We start from the raw sequence: 20,369 nt of genomic DNA on the forward strand, positions 1-20,369 counted from the left end.
ATAACAGTAATTTTGACCAGGGGTGCCTAAACTTTTGCATGCCACTGTAGATTCATGGAGATATTCATGATAGCTTGGGGGTAGCAAATATATATTCATATGGAGATATCCCTGTCTAAGATGGTGCACAGACTTAAGGAGATATCCCTGGTGGTCTAGTATGGTTCATAGAATCATGAAGATATCCCTGGTGGTCTAGCTCGGTGTACAGACTCATGAAGATAATAAACCTGGTGGTCTAGGGTTGTGAACACAATTAAGGGGATATCACTAATGACATGAGATAGTGCATAGACTTGTGGAGACGATCCTGGTGGTCTCGGTTGGAAAATGTCCACATTCCTATGTATTGCGTCTGGTGACTGGTCTCTCTATTATAACAGGCCATAAATTAACTCTTTAAATAACGTAAACAGATCGTACCGGAACTTATAACTCTCCCGCTTATTATTGACAAACCCGTCCGCCAGATCCCGGGGGACGATGATCTCCAGCGATGAAGCTGCCGATTCTTCATTATTAACCGAGTAGATCTATACAGAGAGGACAAAGAGGAGGTCAGCAGAGACTAATCCAGAGAGGACACAGAGGAGGACAGCAGAGACTAATCCAGAGAGGACACAGAGAAGAGGTCAGCAGAGACTAATACAGAGAGAACACAGAGAGGAGGAGAGCAGAGACTAATACAGAGAGGACACAGAGGAGAGGAGAGCAGAGACTAATACAGAGAGGACACAGAGGAGGAGAGCAGAGACTAATACAGAGAGGACACAGAGGAGGAGAGCAGAGACTAATACAGAGAGGACACAGAGGAGGAGAGCAGAGACTAATACAGAGAGGACACAGAGGAGGTCAGCAGAGACTAATCCAGAGAGGACACAGAGGAGGTCAGCAGAGACTAATCCAGAGAGGACACAGAGAGGAGAGCAGAGACTAATCCAGAGAGGACACAGAGGAGGTCAGCAGAGACTAATCCAGAGAGGACACAGAGAGGAGAAGAGCAGAGACTAATACAGAGAGGACACAGAGGAGGAGAGCAGAGACTAATACAGAGAGGACACAGAGGAGGTCAGCAGAGACTAATCCAGAGAGGACACAGAGGAGGACAGCAGAGACTAATCCAGAGAGGACACAGAGGAGGACAGCAGAGACTAATCCAGAGAGGACACAGAGAGGAGAGCAGAGACTAATCCAGAGAGGACACAGAGAGGAGGAGAGCAGAGACTAATACAGAGAGGACACAGAGAGGAGAGCAGAGACTAATACAGAGAGGACACAGAGAGGAGGTCAGCAGAGACTAATCCAGAGAGGACACAGAGAGGAGGTCAGCAGAGACTAATACAGAGAGGACACAGAGGAGGTCAGCAGAGACTAATACGGAGAGGAGGTCAGCAGAGACTAATACGGAGAGGACACAGAGAGGTCAGCAGAAAATAGAATGCTTATGTGCTATGATAACTCTTAGACTCAGGTATCGGTAAGCACTATGTATGCTGGGCTCAGGCACCAGCGATCACCATGTAGGGGAGGCTCAGGCACCAGCAATCACAATGTAGGGTGGGCTCAGGCACCAGCAATCACAATGTAGGGTGGGCTCAGGCACCAGCAATCACCATGTAGGGTGGGCTCAGGCACCAGCAATCACCATGTAGGGTGGGCTCAGGCACCAGCGATCACAATGTAGGGTGGGCTCAGGCACCAGCGATCACCATGTAGGGTGGGCTCAGGCACCAGCGATCACCATGTAGGGTGGGCTCAGGCACCAGCGATCACCATGTAGGGTGGGCTCAGGCACCAGCGATCACCATGTAGGGTGGGCTCAGGCACCAGCGATCACCATGTAGGGTGGGCTCAGGCACCAGCGATCACCATGTAGAGTGGGCTCAGGCACCAGCGATCACCATGTAGAGTGGGCTCAGGCACCAGCGATCACCATGTAGAGTGGGCTCAGGCACCAGCGATCGCCATGTAGGGTGAGCTCAGGCACCAGCGATCACCATGTAGGGTGGGCTCAGGCACCAGCGATCACCATGTAGGGTGGGCTCAGGCACCAGCGATCACCATGTAGGGTGGGCTCAGGCACCAGCGATCACCATGTAGGGTGGGCTCAGGCACCAGCGATCACCATGTAGGGTGGGCTCAGGCACCAGCGATCACCATGTAGGGTGGGCTCAGGCACCAGCGATCACCATGTAGGGTGGGCTCAGGCACCAGCGATCACCATGTAGGGTGGGCTCAGGCACCAGCGATCACCATGTAGGGTGGGCTCAGGCACCAGCGATCACCATGTAGGGTGGGCTCAGGCACCAGCGATCACCATGTAGGGTGGGCTCAGGCACCAGCGATCACCATGTAGGGTGGGCTCAGGCACCAGCGATCACCAAGTAGGGTGGGCTCAGGCACCAGCATTCACAATGTAGGGTGGGCTCAGGCACCAGCGATCACCATGTAGGGTGGGCTCAGGCACCAGCGATCACCATGTAGAGTGGGCTCAGGCACCAGCGATCACCATGTAGAGTGAGCTCAGGCACCAGCGATCACCATGTAGGGTGGGCTCAGGCGCCAGCGATCGCCATGTAGGGTGGGCTCAGGCACCAGCGATCGCCATGTAGGGTGGGCTCAGGAACCAGCGATCACCATGTAGGGTGGGCTCAGGCACCAGCGATCACCATGTAGGGTGGGCTCAGGCACCAGCGATCACCATGTAGGGTGGGCTCCAGGGCTGTGGCGTCGGTAAGCCAACCTTCTGACTCCACCTTTGACTCCACAGCACTGGTCACATGAAGTGCAGCACAGAGTCATCTCAACTATAAAATGGACTGACTGCGACTCCTAACATATATGATACATTGGGTGCAGGATGTGCTGTAAACGTTTCCAGAATAATTTGGGAAAGTTATGAAATGTCCAATAAATGTCAGTTGTGTTCCTGATCTCAGGATCTCAGCGTTAAGCGGAGATGAACCTGTGCTGCACTTTATGTCCATGCTCAGCAGTGACTGGGGCTGTGGAGTCAGAGTCAGGGAAATTGAGGAGTCAGTCGGTGGTTTGGCATACCAACTTCACAGTCCTGCACACACCCTCTCCCCCAAATCTATCGTTGCCCCATAATCTTTATTTTTTTTCTTTATATTTTTTTTATATAGCGCTAACATATTCCGCAGCGCTTTACAGTTTGCGCACACACATTATCATCACTGTCCCCGATGGGGCTCACAATCTAAATGATCTATGGTCACACACTTACTCACCCCGATCTTTTGTCCCTCCCATGAATGGTCACACCCCCTGACCATGATATATGCAACCCCATTTATGGTCACACTCCCTCTCCCGATCTATGACCCCCCATCTATAGTCACACTCCATCCCCGAACTATGAACCCCCCCCCCCCCCCATCTGTGGTCACACTCCCTCCCCCGATATATGACCCCCCCATCTATGGTCACACTCCCTCTCCCGATCTATGACCCCCCCCATCTATGGTCACACTCCCTCCCCCCTTTTATAGTCACACTCCATCCCCGAACTATGACCCCCCCCATCTATGGTCACACTCCCTCCCCCGATCTATGACCCCCCATCTATGGTCACACTCCCTCTTCCCGTTCTATGCCCCCATCTATGGTCACACTCCCTCCCCCCATCTATGACCCCCCAATCTATGGTTACACTCCCTCCCCCAATCTATGGCCCCCCCATCTATGGTTACACTCCCTCCCCCGATCTATGACCCCCCCATCTATGGTCACACTCCCTCTTCCCGTTCTATGCCCCCATCCCTATGATCCCTTCCATTCCCCCCACCCCCAGATCTATGGACTCTTCCCCCGATCTATGTCTCCCCCATTTATGGTTACCCCCCCCTCCCCTCCATGGTCCCTTCCTCTCCCCCCACAACCCCCGAACTATGGCTCCTGCCTACTTTTATCCCAATTTTATTATTTTTATGGTCATTTTTCTAGTCAGTGATCAGAGCCGTCGGCGTCTCCCGATCCCCTCTGCTCTCGCCCCGGCCCCTCTCCTCCGCTCTCACCCCGTCCCGTTACCCTCCCCCCTCCTCCGCTCTCACCCCGTCCCGTTACCCTCCCCCCTCCTCCGCTCTCACCCCGTCCCGTTACCCCCCCTCCTCCGCTCTCACCCCGTCCCGTTACCCCCCCTCCTCCGCTCTCACCCCGTCCCGTTACCGCCCCCTCCTCCGCTCTCACCCCGTCCCGTTACCCCCCTCCTCCGCTCTCACCCCGTCCCGTTACCGCCCCCTCCTCCGCTCTCACCCCGTCCCGTTACCCCCCTCCTCCGCTCTCACCCCGTCCCGTTACCGCCCCCTCCTCCGCTCTCACCCCGTCCCGTTACCCCCTCCTCCGCTCTCACTCTCTCACCCCGTCCCCCCCTCCCCCGCTCTCACCCCGTCCCGTTACCCCCCTCACTCTCTCACCCCGTCCCCCCCTCCTCCCCCGCTCTCAACCCGTCCCCCCTCCTCCCCCGCTCTCACCCCGTCCCCCCTCCTCCTCCGCTCTCACCCCGTCCCCCCCTCCTCCCCCTCTCTCACCCCGTCCCCCCCTCCTCCCCCGCTCTCACCCCGTCCCCCCCTCCTCCCCCGCTCTCACCCCGTCCCCCCTCCTCCTCCGCTCTCACCCCGTCCCCCCCTCCTCCTCCGCTCTCACCCCGTCCCCCCCTCCTCCTCCGCTCTCACCCCGTCCCCCCCGCTCTCACCCCCTCCTCCTCCGCTCTCACCCCATCCCCCCTTCTCCCCCGCTCTCACCCCGTCCGTCCCCCCTCCTCCTCCGCTCTCACCCCGTCCCCCCCTCCTCCCCCGCTCTCACCCCGTCCCCCCCTCCTCCCCCGCTCTCACCCCGTCCCCCCCTCCTCCCCCGCTCTCACCTCGAGCGCCCCTTCCAGCCCCGCTCTCACCCCGTCCCCCCTCCTCCTCCGCTCTCACCCAGTCCCGTTACCCCCCCTCACTCTCTCACCCCGTCCCCCCCCTCCTCCCCCGCTCTCACCCTGTGTCCCCCCCTCCTCCCCCGCTCTCACCCCGTCCCGTTACCCCCCCGTCACTCTCTCACCCCGTCCCCCCCTCCTCCCCCGCTCTCACCCCATCCCGTTACCCCCCTCACTCTCACCCCGTCCCCCCTCCTCCTCCGCTCTCACCCCGTCCCCCCCTCACTCTCTCACCCCGTCCCCCCCTCCTCTTCTCTCACCCCGTCTCGTCCCCCCCTCCTCCTCCGCTCTCACCCCGTCCCCCCCTCCTCTTCTCTCACCCCGTCCCCCCCTCCTCTTCTCTCACCCCGTCCCCCCTCCTCTTCTCTCACCCCGTCCCCCCTCCTCTTCTCTCACCCCGTCCCCCCCTCCTCTTCTCTCACCCCGTCCCCCCCCTCCTCTTCTCTCACCCCGTCCCGTCCCCCCCCTCCTGTTCTCTCACTCCGTCCCGTCCCCCCCTCCTCCTCTGCTCTCACCCCGTCCCCCCCTCCTCCGCTCTCACCCCGACCCGTTACCCCCCCCTTACTCTCTCACCCCGTCCCCCCCTCCTCCCCCGCTCTCACCCCGTCCCCCCCTCCTCCTCCGCTCTCACCCCGTCCCGTTACCCCCCCTCACTCTCTCACCCCGTGTCCCCCCCTCCTCCCCCGCTCTCACCCCGTCCCCCCCTCCTCCTCCGCTCTCACCCCGTCCCCCCCTCCTCCTCCGCTCTCACCCCGTCCCCCCCTCCTCCTCCGCTCTCACCCCGTCCCCCCCCTCCTCCCCCGCTCTCACCCCGTGTCCCCCCTCTCACCCCGTCCCCCCCTCCTCCGCTCACGCCCCGTCCCCCCCTCCGCCTCTCTCACCCCGGCCCCCCCCTCCGCCTCTCTCACCCCGGCCCCCCTCCTCTCTCACCCCGTCCCCCCCTCCGCCTCTCTCACCCCGGCCCCCACCTCCGCCTCTCTCACCCCGGCCCCCACCTCCGCCTCTCTCACCCCGGCCCCCCCTCCTCTCTCACCCCGGCCCCCCCTCCTCTCTCACCCCTTCCCCCCTCTCTCACCCCGGCCCCCCTCTCTCACCCCTTCCCCCCTCTCTCACCCCTTCCCCCCTCTCTCACCCCGTCCCCTCCTCCGCTCTCACCCCTTCCCCCCTCTCTCACCCCGTCCCCTCCTCCGCTCTCACCCCGGCCCCCACCTCCTCTTCTCTCACCCCGTCCCCTCCTCCGCTCTCACCCCTTCCCCCCTCTCTCACCCCGTCCCCTCCTCCGCTCTCACCCCGTCCCCCCTCTCTCACCCCTTCCCCCCTCTCTCACCCCGGCCCCCCTCTCTCACCCCGGCCCCCACCTCCTCTTCTCTCACCCCGTCCCCTCCTCCGCTCTCACCCCGTCCCCCCTCTCTCACCCCGGCCCCCACCTCCTCTTCTCTCACCCCGTCCCCTCCTCCGCTCTCACCCCGGCCCCCCTCTCTCACCCCGGCCCCCACCTCCTCTTCTCTCACCCCGTCCCCTCCTCCGCTCTCACCCCGTCCCCCCTCTCTCACCCCGGCCCCCACCTCCTCTTCTCTCACCCCGTCCCCTCCTCCGCTCTCACCCCGGCCCCCCTCTCTCACCCCGGCCCCCACCTCCTCTTCTCTCACCCCGTCCCCTCCTCCGCTCTCACCCCGTCCCCCCTCTCTCACCCCGGCCCCCACCTCCTCTTCTCTCACCCCGTCCCCTCCTCCGCTCTCACCCCGTCCCCCCTCTCTCACCCCGGCCCCCACCTCCTCTTCTCTCACCCCGTCCCCTCCTCCGCTCTCACCCCGGCCCCCCTCTCTCACCCCGGCCCCCACCTCCTCTTCTCTCACCCCGTCCCCTCCTCCGCTCTCACCCCGTCCCCCCTCTCTCACCCCGGCCCCCACCTCCTCTTCTCTCACCCCGTCCCCTCCTCCGCTCTCACCCCGTCCCCCCTCTCTCACCCCGGCCCCCACCTCCTCTTCTCTCACCCCGTCCCCTCCTCCGCTCTCACCCCGGCCCCCCTCTCTCACCCCGGCCCCCCTCTCTCACCCCGGCCCCCACCTCCTCTTCTCTCACCCCGGCCCCCACCTCCTCTTCTCTCACCCCGGCCCCCACCTCCTCTTCTCTCACCCCGTCCCCTCCTCCGCTCTCACCCCGTCCCCCCTCTCTCACCCCGGCCCCCACCTCCTCTTCTCTCACCCCGGCCCCCCTCTCTCACCCCGGCCCCCCTCTCTCACCCCGGCCGGCCTCCTGCTCGGCTTCACCCGCGCGTAGATCTGGATCGTCTGCTTCACCATGTTCACGGCTCCGCTCCTCACAGACAGGTGCGGGCACCCTAGCAACTGTTGCTAGGAACACTACCCAGAATGCTTCGCGGTCCACGCCGGCATCTCATTGGCTGCATTGTTTGGTAGGCGGGATTTAGAGAAGACCTGCACAGTCACATGACCATCCCCCTGTGATAACTGGACAGTCACGTGACTGCGCTCTCTGCAGCCGTTGGAGTTATTTATAGTTCCTGTCGCTATTATTAGTAACGTTCTATTTACATTGATGTGATACATTGTAACAGCTGCGTCACCATGGAGACCATTGTCCTCACACCTGACAGCAGCATTATTATACGTTATAAGTAGTGGCCTCATAATTGCTCATCTCATTATTATGAAAATCATCCATTATTATAATTAAAATCTTTTATTGATGGAATTCTAATTAATGGTATCTTATTATCACAATGATTGTGACTTCGGGGGTCACTTATTTCTCCTTCATTTCCTATGAGCCGTCCTTATTGATGGCCAGGATTTATTTCTGTATTTACAGCTGAGTATCCATTTATTGACCCTTTTTTCAAATGTTACTTTTACAGGAATCATAATTAATGGCAGAGCGGTGTGTTGTGGTCTTCGTACTTTGGATTTTCATAGCTGAGGGTTACAATGGAATCTTGTATAAACAATCATCAAACCCTTCAGGAATACAACAAAACCAAATAAGTGTGTCAGCACATAATTTGATACATGTGCAATGTGTAAGGGTATGTGCAAACGGTGTTGAATCAGAATTTTCCCTGCAGTTTTTGCTAAATCCGCAGGTAAAATGACCTGCGTTTTACCTGCGGATTTAGTGAAGATTTAGGCTGCGTGCACATGCTGCAGATTTTTCCACGCAGATTTGTAGGTAAAACTGCAGGTAAAGTGACCTGCGGTTTTCATGCGGGTTTGCCAGCGGTTTTCCCCTGCAGATTGACACCTGGACAATGGAACAGGTGTCAAACCGCTGCGGAATCCGCAGAAAGAATTAACATGATGCAGATTTAAAACCACAGCAAAACCGCACGGAAAAATACGCAGCATGTGCACTGCGGATTTCAAATTCCACTGGCTAACATTGTACTGTACACTGTCTTCGGAACTGCTAAGGATCCGCAGGGCCAAATCCGCTGCGGATCTGCAGCAGAATCCGCAGCATGTGCACATACCCTTAGTGCAGATTTTTACTGCAGATTTACTGCAGTTTTTGTGTGGATTTCCCCTGCAGTTTTACACCTGAGGATTTCTATAATGGAGCAGGTGTAAAACTGCTGAAGAACTGCATAAAAGAAGTGACATGCTGCAGTTTTAAATCCGCACCATATCTGCTTGGAAAAATCTGCAGCGTGTGCACAGTGTTTTTTGTTTTACATAGCCTTAACTGGTACTATACATCACTTGCAGAACTGCAGCAGAATCCGCACCGTGAGCACATTAGAGTGATCTAATTCATGTGTTTATTAAATAAATTTTGCATTTCATTTGGAAATCGCGGCCCCAAGTCTGGAGGAACAGTGGAGAGGCCACAATCCAAGGTGCTGGAGGTCTAGGGTGAAGGCTCCACAATCAGTGATGGTTTGGGGAGCCATGTCATCTGCTGGTGTAGGTCCACTGTGTTTTATCAGGACCAAATTCAGCGCAGCCGTCTACCAGGACATTAAGGGTGTGTGCACACGCTGTGGATTCTGCTGCGATTCCGCAGCGGTTTTGGCCGCTGCGGTTCCGCAGCAGTTTTTGCTGCGGTGTACAGTACCATAATATCCTATGGGAATAAAAAACCGTAGTGCAGACGGTGCGGATTTTTCCGCGCGGTTTTTCTGCGGATTCCGCTGCGGTTTGCCATCTCCTCCATTGAGAAGATGAAAAACCGCAGGGCAAAACCGCAGAGCAATCCGCAGGTAAAACCGCAGGTCTTTTGACCTGCAGATTTACCTGCGGATTTTACAAAATCTGCACGGCCAAATCCGCACTGCAATCCGCAGCGTGTGCACACGCTGCGGATTCTGCTGCGTATCCGCAGCGGTTTTGGCCCTGCGGATCCGCAACAGTTTCTGCTGCGGTGTACAGTACCATAATATCCTATGCGAAATGGAAACCACAGTGCAGACGCTACGGATTTTTCCACGTGGATTTGCTACGGATTCCGCTACCGTTTACCATCTCCTCCATTATAGAGGTGATAAACCGCAGGGCAAAACTGCAGGCTAATCCGCAAATAAACCGCAGGTCTTTTGACCTGCGGATTTACCTGTGGATTTTGCAAAATCCGTGTGGATCAATCCGCAGCAGAATCTGCAGCGTGTGCACACACCGTTAGAGCTCTTCATGCTTCCCTCTACCGACAAGCTTTTTGGAGATGGAAATGTCTTTCTCCAGCAGGACTTGGCAACTGTCCACACTGCCAAAAGTACCAATACCTGGTGTACAAACAACATTATCACTGGGCTTGATTGGCAGCAAACTCGCCTGACCTTAACCCCATAGAGAATCCATGGAGTATTGTCAAGAGGAAGATGAGAGAGCAAATCCAATAATGCAGAAGAGCTGAAGTCTGCTATTATATAATAATAAATAATAATGAATTTTATTTCTATAGCACCGACATATTCCGCAGCACTTTACATTTCAGAGGGGACTTGTACAGACAATAGACATTACAGCATAACAATAATCACATAGATCATAACAGATACCAAGAGGAATGAGGGCCCTGCTCACAAGCTTACAGTCTATAAGGAAAGAGGGAGACACGAAAGGTGGGTGGTATCAGTTGCCCTGATTGTATGGACCAGCCATAATGTTAAGTGTGTAACAGTACAGACACAGAGGGCTAATGGATGCATAAAGTATGTGGGAACATGATGCGGGGAACCTGGTTATGGTAAAACTTTTGGCTGTGCCACACAGGGATAGATTAGGTTAATGTGTTGAGGCGATAGGCCAATCTGAATAAATGCGTTATCAGGGCACGCTAATCGTATTGACCTGGGAAGTGCATTCCAAAGAATTGGCGCAGCATGTGTAAAGTCTTGGAGACGGGAGTGGGAGGTTCTGATTATTGAGGATGTTAACCTCAGGTCATCAGCAGAATGGAGGGCGCGGGTAGGGTGGTATACTGAAACAAGGGAGGAGATGTAGGGTGGTGCTGAGCCATGAAGAGCTTTGTGGGTGAGGGTAATAAGTTTGTACTGGATTCTGGAGTGGATGGGTAACCGGTGTAATGACTGGCACAAGGTAGAGGCATCGGTGTAACGATTGGTGAGGAATATGATCCTGGCTGCAGCATTCAAGACAGATTGGAGAGGGGAGAGTTTGGTAAGAGGGAGACCGATTAGAAGAGAGTTACAATAGTTGAGACGAGAATGAATAAGACAAACAGTAAGAGTTTTTGCGGAGTCAAAAGTAAGAAAAGGTCGAATTCTAGAAATGTTTTTGAGGTGCAGATGACAAGAGCGAGCCAGTGATCGAATGTGGGGGGCAAAGGAAAGCTCGGAATCAAGTATGACCCCAAGACAGCGGGCATGTTGCTGGGGAGTAATAGGGGAACCACACACAGAAATGGCAATGTCGGGTATAGGTGCATTAGTAGAGGGAGGAAACACAAGGAGTTCAGTCTTTGACAGGTTCAGTTTCAGATATAGTGAGGACATGATGTTAGACACAGCGTTTAGATAATTGTCGGTGTTTTCTAGAAAGGCTGGCATGATGTCAGGAGAAGAAGCGTATAATTGGGTGTCATCAGCATAGAGATGGTACTGGAAACCAAATTTACTGATTGTATGACCAATAGGGGCAGTGTACAAGGAGAAGAGGAGGGGGGCCTAGAACTGATCCTTGAGGGACCCCAACAGTAAGGGGAAGGTAAGAGGAGGAGGAACTGGCAAAAGATACAGTAAAGGAGCGGTCAGAGAGATAGGAGGAGAACCAGGAGAGAGCGGTGTCCTTGAGGCCAATGGAGCGGAGCATAGTGAGGAGGAGCTGGTGATCCACAGTGTCAAATGCTGCAGAGAGATCCAGGAGAATTAGCATGGAGTAGTGACCATTAGATTTAGCTGTTAGTAGATCATTAGAGACTTTATTGAGGGCAGTTTCAGTAGAGTGTAAAGAGCGGAAACCGGATTGGAGAGGGTCGAGAAGAGAGTTGTCAAAGAGATAGCGGATAAGAAGAGAGTGGACCAGGTGTTCCAGGAGTTTAGAGATGAAGGGAAGAGTAGAGACTGGTCTATAGTTAGCGGCACAGTTTTGGTCGAGGGATGGTTTTTTAAGTAGTGGACGTATGATGGCATGCTTAAATGAGGAGGGAAAGATACCAGAAGAGAGAGAGGTTAAATATTTTAGTTAGGTGAGGGTTGACAGCAGGGGAAAGGGACTGGAGGAGATGTGACGGAAATGGGTCACTGATGCAAGTGGTTGGGCGAGAAGATGCAAGGAGCCTGCTTACTTCTTCTTCTGTGACTGGTTCAAAATCAGAGAGTGAGCTAGATGCAGTGGGGGAGGGAGGACTGTGCATGGTATGAGGTGATTGGGAGATAATTTCCTGTCGAATCTGGTCAATTTTTTCTTTGAAGTAATTGGCCAGATCGTCAGCTCGGAGCTCCGTGGTTGGGGCCTGTACTCTTGGGTTGAGTAGAGAATGAAAAGTGTCAAAGAGACGTTTCGGGTTATTGGACAGTGAGGTGATGAGGGTGTTGAAATAGGTTTGTTTGGAGAGGTGAAGGGCAGTGTTGTATGTTCTAAGCATAAACTTATAATGGATGAAATCTTCTTGTAGATTGGATTTTCTCCACAGACGTTCGGCGCATCTGGAGCACCGCTGCAGGAAACGTGTTAGCCGGGTGTGCCAGGGTTGTTGCCGTCTGTGTTGTGGTGTTCTATTTATAGGGGGTGCAAATTCATCCTGGGCACGTTGAAGTGTTTCATTGTAATGCTTCAATGCAGAATCAGGACAGGAGAGGGAGGAGATAGGGGCCAATGAAGACTGCAAGTTCTTCATAAGTTTCTGGGTGTTAATGGCCTGTATGTTTCTATAAGTATGGACAGTGGGGGTGACCTGAGCAGCCTGGCAGTTCTTGATAGAGAATGAAAGATGATTGTGGTCAGAGAGTGCTTGCTGGGCTTCCATAACCCCTCAGCATTGCCACAGACTGATTGCCTCCATGCCACGCCGCATTGATGCAGTAATTGTTTCCAAAGGAGCCCCAACCAAGTATTGAGGGCATTTACTGAATATATATTTCAGTAGGACAACATTTTGGATTTTAAACTAATTTTTTCAAGCCGGTGTTATAAAGTATTCTAATTTACTTTACTAATTATTTTGATCACACTTTGATCACAGTTTGTTCAGCGTGTGGTCTGAGTGTTATCAGTTTTTCTCGTACGTGGATATCATCGAAGTGCGGTCCGATTTTTTTCACAGACCCATAGACTTGCCTTGCCGATTTTGATAAGATCTTGTGATCAAAATCAGATATATCTCCACAATTTTCCATTGACCAAAAATCCCGGATGAGTGGTATCCATGAAAAATATGGATAACATGTGTTCCTAAAAATCAGGCTTTGTAACGAGGCCTTACTGTGTAATTTACACCAGTTGTTGGCATAAACTGCACAACTTAGAAGTTGCAAAAAGTTTACACATAATTTTCTGACATTTAAACATTTCTAGATGCACCATATTTCTAACAAGGAGTTTTACTTTTATTAAGTTTGGAGCAAGTATTTCAACTCTCTTTTCCCAGTCTTGGTAAGCGTGGGCCAAAATCAGAAAGATCCAGGACTGTTCTGTGCAGTTGCTTGATCCTGTAAATCTGAGTATCATCAGACGCTTCTGTATCTTCCACTATTACAAACGAATTGTCTGTAGATAATGAGCCCCTGATGGAGGAACAGGCAGAGCGGGGAAACAGAGGATGCTGAGAAGTCAAACTGGAGTCATCACAAATAAACAGGAAGCAATTTTACTAAAAATAGCTGCAGCCAAGTGCTGGGAAAATAGCAGCAATATTTAACTATCCAGTACTGTCACCAGCAGATGTCACTGACAGCAAACCATCAGGACCAGAAAATCAGGGAACATGATAAAGCAGGGAGCAAGCCTAGAAGATACAGTACAGGATGCACAGAACACGACCAGCCAGGAAACAAGAGAGAGCACTTGGGACCTGTACAGATACTGGGCTGGTTGCCGGATCATACAGCGTTAATTGAAAACCATTAATTAATATAATAGTGGCTGGACCACACATGACGGCACGTCCTGCATACTGTGTCCCCCTAATTTCCTTAAAGGTTCCTCACTTATTGTAAAGTGCTGTCAAATATGTTGGCGCAATAGTAATAAAATTAAATCTGTAATGTCACTGCTGATCCCTACTGATGGATAGGAGGCATTCTCAGTGATGTCACCGCTGATCCCTACTGATGGATAGGAGGCATTCTCAGTGATGTCACCTCTGATCTCTGGTGATGGATAGGAGACATTCTCAGTGATGTCACCTCTGATCTCTGGTGATGGATAGGAGGCATTCTCAGTGATGTCACCTCTGATCTCTGGTGATGGATAGGAGGCATTCTCAGTGATGTCACTGCTGATCTCTAGTGATGGATAGGAGACATTCTCAGTGATGTCACCGCTGATCTCTGGTGATGGAAAGGAGGCATTCTCAGTGATGTCACTGCTGATCTCTAGTGATGGATAAGAGACATTCTCAGTGATGTCACTGTCGATTTCTAGTGATGGATAGGAGGCATTCTCAGTGTTGTCACTGCTGATCTCTAGTGATGGATAGGAGGCATTCTCAGTGATGTCACTGATGATCTCTGGTGATGGATAGGATGCATTCTCAGTGATGTCACTGCTGATCTCTGGTGATGGATAGGAGACATTCTCAGTGATGTCACTGCTGATCTCTACTGATGGATAGGAGACATTCTCAGTGATGTCACCTCTGATCTCTAGTGATGGATAGGAGGCATTCTCAGTGTTGTCACTGCTGATCTCTAGTGATGGATAAGAGACATTCTCAGTGATGTCACTGCTGATCTCTAGTGATGGATAGGAGACATTCTCAGTAATGTCACTGCTGATCTCTAGTGATGGATAGGAGGCATTCTCAGTGATGTCACTGCTGATCTCTAGTGATGGATAGGAGACATTCTCAGTGATGTCACCTCTGATCTCTAGTGATGGATAGGAGGCATTCTCAGTGTTGTCACTGCTGATCTCTAGTGATGGATAAGAGACATTCTCAGTGTTGTCACCTCTGATCTCTAGTGATGGATAGGAGGCATTCTCAGTGATGTCACCGCTGATCTCTAGTGATGGATAGGAGGCATTCTCAGTGTTGTCACTGCTGATCTCTAGTGATGGATAGGAGGCATTCTCAGTGATGTCACTGCTGATCTCTAGTGATGGATAGGAGGCATTCTCAGTGATGTCACTGCTGATCTCTGGTGATGGATAGGAGACATTCTCAGTGATGTCACTGCTGATCTCTAGTGATGGATAGGAGGCCTTCTCAGTGATGTCACTGCTGATATCTACTGATGGATAGGAGACATTCTCAGTGATGTCACTGCTGATCTCTAGTGATGGATAGGAGGCATTCTCAGTGATGTCACTGCTGATCTCTAGTGATGGATAGGAGGCATTCTCAGTGATGTCACCTCTGATCTCTGGTGATGGATAGGAGACATTCTCAGTGATGTCACTGCTGATCTCTTGTGATGGATAGGAGGCATTCTCAGTGATGTCACTGCTGATCTCTGGTGATGGATAGGAGACATTCTCAGTGATGTCACTGCTGATCTCTAGTGATGGATAGGAGGCATTCTCAGTGATGTCACTGCTGATCTCTAGTGATGGATAGGAGGCATTCTCAGTGATGTCACCGCTGATCTCTAGTGATGGATAGAAGACATTCTCAGTGATGTCACCTCTGATCTCTGGTGATGGATAGGAGACATTCTCAGTGATGTCACCTCTGATCTCTGGTGATGGATAGGAGACATTCTCAGTGATGTCACCTCTGATCTCTAGTGATGGATAGGAGGCATTCTCAGTGATGTCACCGCTGATCTCTAGTGATGGATAGGAGGCCTTCTCCGTGATGTCACAGCTGATCTCTAGTGATGGATAGGAGGCATTCTCCGTGATGTCACCTCTGATCTCTAGTGATGGATAGGAGGCCTTCTCCGTGATGTCACTGCTGATCTCTAGTGATGGATAGGAGGCATTCTCAGTGATGTCACTGCTGATCTCTAGTGATGGATAGGAGGCATTCTCAGTGATGTCACCGCTGATCTCTAGTGATGGATAGAAGACATTCTCAGTGATGTCACCTCTGATCTCTGGTGATGGATAGGAGACATTCTCAGTGATGTCACCTCTGATCTCTGGTGATGGATAGGAGACATTCTCAGTGATGTCACCTCTGATCTCTAGTGATGGATAGGAGGCATTCTCAGTGATGTCACCGCTGATCTCTAGTGATGGATAGGAGGCCTTCTCCGTGATGTCACAGCTGATCTCTAGTGATGGATAGGAGGCATTCTCCGTGATGTCACCTCTGATCTCTAGTGATGGATAGGAGGCCTTCTCCGTGATGTCACTGCTGATCTCTAGTGATGGATAGGAGGCATTCTCAGTGATGTCACTGCTGATCTCTAGTGATGGATAGGAGGCATTCTCAGTGATGTCACCGCTGATCTCTGGTGATGGATAGGAGACATTCTCAGTGATGTCACTGCTGATCTCTAGTGATGGATAGGAGGCCTTCTCAGTGATGTCACTGCTGATCTCTAGTGATGGATAGGAGGCATTCTCAGTGATGTCACCGCTGATCTCTGGTGATGGATAGGAGACATTCTCAGTGATGTCACTGCTGATCTCTAGTGATGGATAGGAGGCCTACTCAGTGATGTCACTGCTGATCTCTAGTGATGGATAGGAGGCATTCTCAGTGATGTCACCTCTGATCTCTAGTGATGGATAGGAGGCATTCTCAGTGATGTCACCTCTGATCTCTAATGATGGATAGGAGGCATTCTCAGTGATGTCAATGCTGATCTCTTGTGATGGATAAGAGACATTCTCAGTGATGTCACTGCTGATCTCTAGTGATGGATAAGAGACATTCTCAGTGTTGTCACTGCTGATCTCTGGTGATGGATAGGAGGCCTTCTCAGTGATGTCACCGCTGATCTCTAGTGATGGATAGGAGGCATTCTCAGTGATGTCACCACTGATCTCTAGGGATGGATAGGAGACATTCTCAGTGTTGTCACTGCTGATCTCTAGTGATGGATAGGAGGCATTCTCAGTGATGTCACCTCTGATCTCTGGTGATGGATAGGAGGCATTCTCAGTGATGTCACCTCTGATCTCTAGTGATGGATAGGAGGCATTCTCAGTGATGTCACCGCTGATCTCTAGTGATGGATAGGAGGCATTCTCCGTGATGTCACCTCTGATCTCTAGTGATGGATAGGAGGCCTTCTCCGTGATGTCACAGCTGATCTCTAGTGATGGATAGGAGGCATTCTCCGTGATGTCCCCTCTGATCTCTAGTGATGGATAGGAGGCCTTCTCCGTGATGTCACTGCTGATCTCTAGTGATGGATAGGAGGCATTCTCAGTGAGGTCACCGCTGATCTCTAGTGATGGATAAGAGACATTCTCAGTGATGTCACTGCTGATCTCTAGTGATGGATAGGAGACATTCTCAGTGATGTCACTGCTGATCTCTAGTGATGGATAGGAGGCCTTCTCAGTGATGTCACCTCTGATCTCTGGTGATGGATAGGAGGCATTCTAAGTGATGTCACTGCTGATCTCTAGTGATGGATAAGAGACATTCTCAGTGATGACACTGCTGGTCTCTAGTGATGGATAGGAGACATTCTCAGTGTTGTCACTGCTGATCTCTAGTGATGGATAGGAGGCCTTCTCAGTGATGTCACCTCTGATCTCTGGTGATGGATAGGAGGCATTCTCAGTGATGTCACTGCTGATCTCTAGTGATGGATAAGAGACATTCTCAGTGATGACACTGCTGGTCTCTAGTTATGGATAGGAGACATTCTCAGTGTTGTCACTGCTGGTCTCTAGTTATGGATAGGAGACATTCTCAGTGATGTCACTGCTGATCTCTAGTGATGGATAAGAGACATTCTCAGTGATGTCACTGCTGATCTCTAGTGATGGATAACAGACATTCTCAGTGATGTCACTGCTGGTCTCTAGTGATGGATAGGAGGAATTCTCAGTGATATCACCGCTGATCTCTAGTGATGGATAGGAGACATTCTCAGTGATGTCTCTGCTGATCTCTAGTGATGGATAAGAGACATTCTCAGTGATGTCACTGCTGATCTCTAGTGATGGATAGGAGACATTCTCAGTGATGTCACCTATGATCTCTAGTGATGGATAGGAGGCTGTAATGGTGTGATATGTTATGTGGATATCATTTTTTGTATATTCCTATTTTTAACAATTCCAGTTATTTTCATAGTGTTTTTCTTATTACATTGTAAGTCTACAGCCTCACTGTATCTGTCTCTTGATGACCCCCTGTAGTGCATTAATCCCTAAGGCCCTTTGTTCTCCTCTGGGAGGCTTGGAAACTGCCCCAACTGGTTTGACTACCCCTGGACAAGGAAAGGGGTGGGGAGAACAGCAGCCGGACAAGTGAGTTCCGGTCTGGACAGGATCGTGCACAGACTGCACTTCAGAGAGAGAAGGACCCATTTTATCCTCTGGTGCTAGAGTTTTGGAATCTCGTTCCCTGGACATTTTATCCTGATACTGGACTGCATTCTTATTCTGGACTATCTTATCCTTTGTGTGGTGGAATGAATATGGACCTTTTCGTATTTTTGCCTGAATAAAGGTCTTGGAATTGTTCAGTCTTCGCTTGCTCTGTTGATTGTGTGATACCAGAGTAGGACCCCGTGACAACTGGTGGCAGCAGTGGGATCAACAGAGCGTAACCGAATGGAGAACCACCCACAGAGTGAGTACAGAAATTGGACTGTATGCAGTTTACGGGAGAGAGCCAGAGACCTGGGCCTGGACTACCAGGGACTGACTAAAGAGGCCTTAATCGATCTACTGGTGGGCGCTAGCCCGGCCACCTCCTCCCAGATGTCTGAAGGACGAGCACTGGAGCCAGGGATCCCCTTCCAGAAAAGCCAGTGGTTGGTGTGGTACGAAGAAGAGATGGCGGTTCTGGGCCCCGGCATCTCTCAGGAGTACAAGGAGGAGGCTGCCCGCCGGGCACAGCGGAGACAGGAAACAATGGAGCTTGAATAAGGGAGTAACGCAATGTGGAGTGTAACCCCAACAATCCGGGAGCCTGTACGGATCACCCGGACAGAGTTTAAGCCATTTGATGAGGCTTCTGGAGATGTGGAGGGGTTCTTCAAAGACTTTGAGCAGCAGTGTGCTGTGATGGAGGTGCCCCACTCTAGCTGGATGCGTTTGTTAGTGGGGCTCCTGAACGGAAGCTTGGCGGAGGCTTACCGAACCATTGATGCACTGCGGAACCGGGATTATAACATTGTAAAGCGGACTATCCTGGATTACCATGCTATCACCCCAGACTCATATAGGGCCAAGTTCCGAGACCTCCCATGCACCACGGGAGGATCGTTTAGGATGTATGCACATAAGATGTCCGAGGCATGTCGGAGATGGCTGGAAGCAGAAAACACCTTTACTGTGGAAGATGTTATACAGGCGTTCCTTACAGAACAATTTCTTGCCAAGTGCCCTGCAGAGGTACAGGAATGGGTCCGGGAGCGCACGCCGTGTACCGTGGATAGAGCTGCAGCCCTGGCCGATGAAGTCCTTACTATCCGGCCGCAATGGAGGAGGCTTCTGGACAATGAACCACGGCCTGCTCCCGCGCCCCGTCCCCCTCCAATTATATCTGCCCTTCCACCTAGTCGCAAGCCGATGACAATCACGCCTCACAATCCTGGGCCCCAACAGTTCCGACCACGACCTGGGGGTATCACAGAGAGGAGGTGTTATGGGTGGGGGCAACCTGGACATTTGCAGTCTGGCTGTCCCTCCAGGATTCGGAGGGAGCCCCACGCAGCCCCACCTCGTCCAGTGCATCTTGTACACTCCACCACACCTGAGGAAGAGCTACCACCACCCCCACCAGAGTGGACCACCGACCACGGCACCATAGATACCCCTCCTGGAGTGTACGGACTCCGGCCTCTGTCCTTTAGCTACTCAGAGCAACGGCAACGCCATTTGCAGGATGTCTTTATTGATGGATACAAAGTGTCAGGATTTAGAGACACGGGGGCATTCTTGACTATCGCTGACCCCCGTGTGGTTCGACCCGAGGCAATTTACCAGGGTCCGGGAATTCCCATTGTCCTGGCGGGGGGTGCCCGCAAATATATACAGCGAGCTTCTAGGCGTTTGGATTATGGTTGTGGAGAAAAACTGTGTTGGATTGGAGTTATGGGAGGACTTCCTGCAGATATCCTCCTTGGGAACGACATTGGGGAGTTGCAGTGCCAATTTGTGGGAGCAGTCACCCGACTACAGGCTCTTCAAGCACTACGTCATCCGGACCCCATCGGGGAGCAACCACCACGAACCGCATCAGAGTCAGTAAGCAATACTTTCGCTGCTACGACATTGGGAGAGTCTTGGGACAGAGAGGAGTTTAGGAGAGAAATAGAGGGTGACACTATCTTAGCAGCCCTTAGGTGAAAAGCAGAAACTGGGCACATGGGAGATAATGGGGATGGCTTCGCTCGAGAAAACGGACTGTATTATCGTGTAACAAAGGGCAGTGACCAGGGCAACCCTGACGCAACGACCAGGCAACTCATTGTCCGTCAGAAGTACAGGGCACAGATACTTCAACTGGCCCATGACATCCCCTTGGCTGGGCATCAAGGGAGAAAAAGGACTGAAAAGAGACTCACCAAAAGTTTTTACTGGCCGGGCGTCTCGCAGTCGGTAGCCCATTATTGCCGCACCTGCGATGTGTGCCAGCGAATGCGGCATCCAGGAGCTCGACATCAGGTACCCCTGCAATCGCTGCCCATAATTGAGGAACCATTTCAACATGT

The 20,369-nt window shown here is 52.3% G+C and overlaps 1 protein-coding gene across 1 annotated transcript in view; it reads right to left on the minus strand.

Annotated features, from left to right (window-relative positions):
• The window catches only part of KIF6 (kinesin family member 6), a 171,604-nt gene extending 164,218 nt beyond the window's left edge, over positions 1 to 7,386 (minus strand). The window contains exons 1-2 of the mRNA XM_073556291.1: positions 7,183 to 7,386; positions 424 to 533 (exon numbers count right to left, since the gene is read on the minus strand). Of these exons, the coding sequence (XP_073412392.1) occupies positions 424 to 533; positions 7,183 to 7,242 (170 nt within the window). The 5' untranslated portion in view covers positions 7,243 to 7,386. The remainder of the gene's footprint in view (positions 1 to 423; positions 534 to 7,182) is intronic.
• Positions 7,387 to 20,369: the final 12,983 nt, after the last annotated feature.

Source organism: Dendrobates tinctorius, unplaced genomic scaffold (assembly GCF_039654945.1).
Source record: "Dendrobates tinctorius isolate UK_male_01 unplaced genomic scaffold, ASM3965494v1 ptg000232l, whole genome shotgun sequence".
NCBI lineage: Eukaryota > Metazoa > Chordata > Amphibia > Anura > Dendrobatidae > Dendrobates > Dendrobates tinctorius.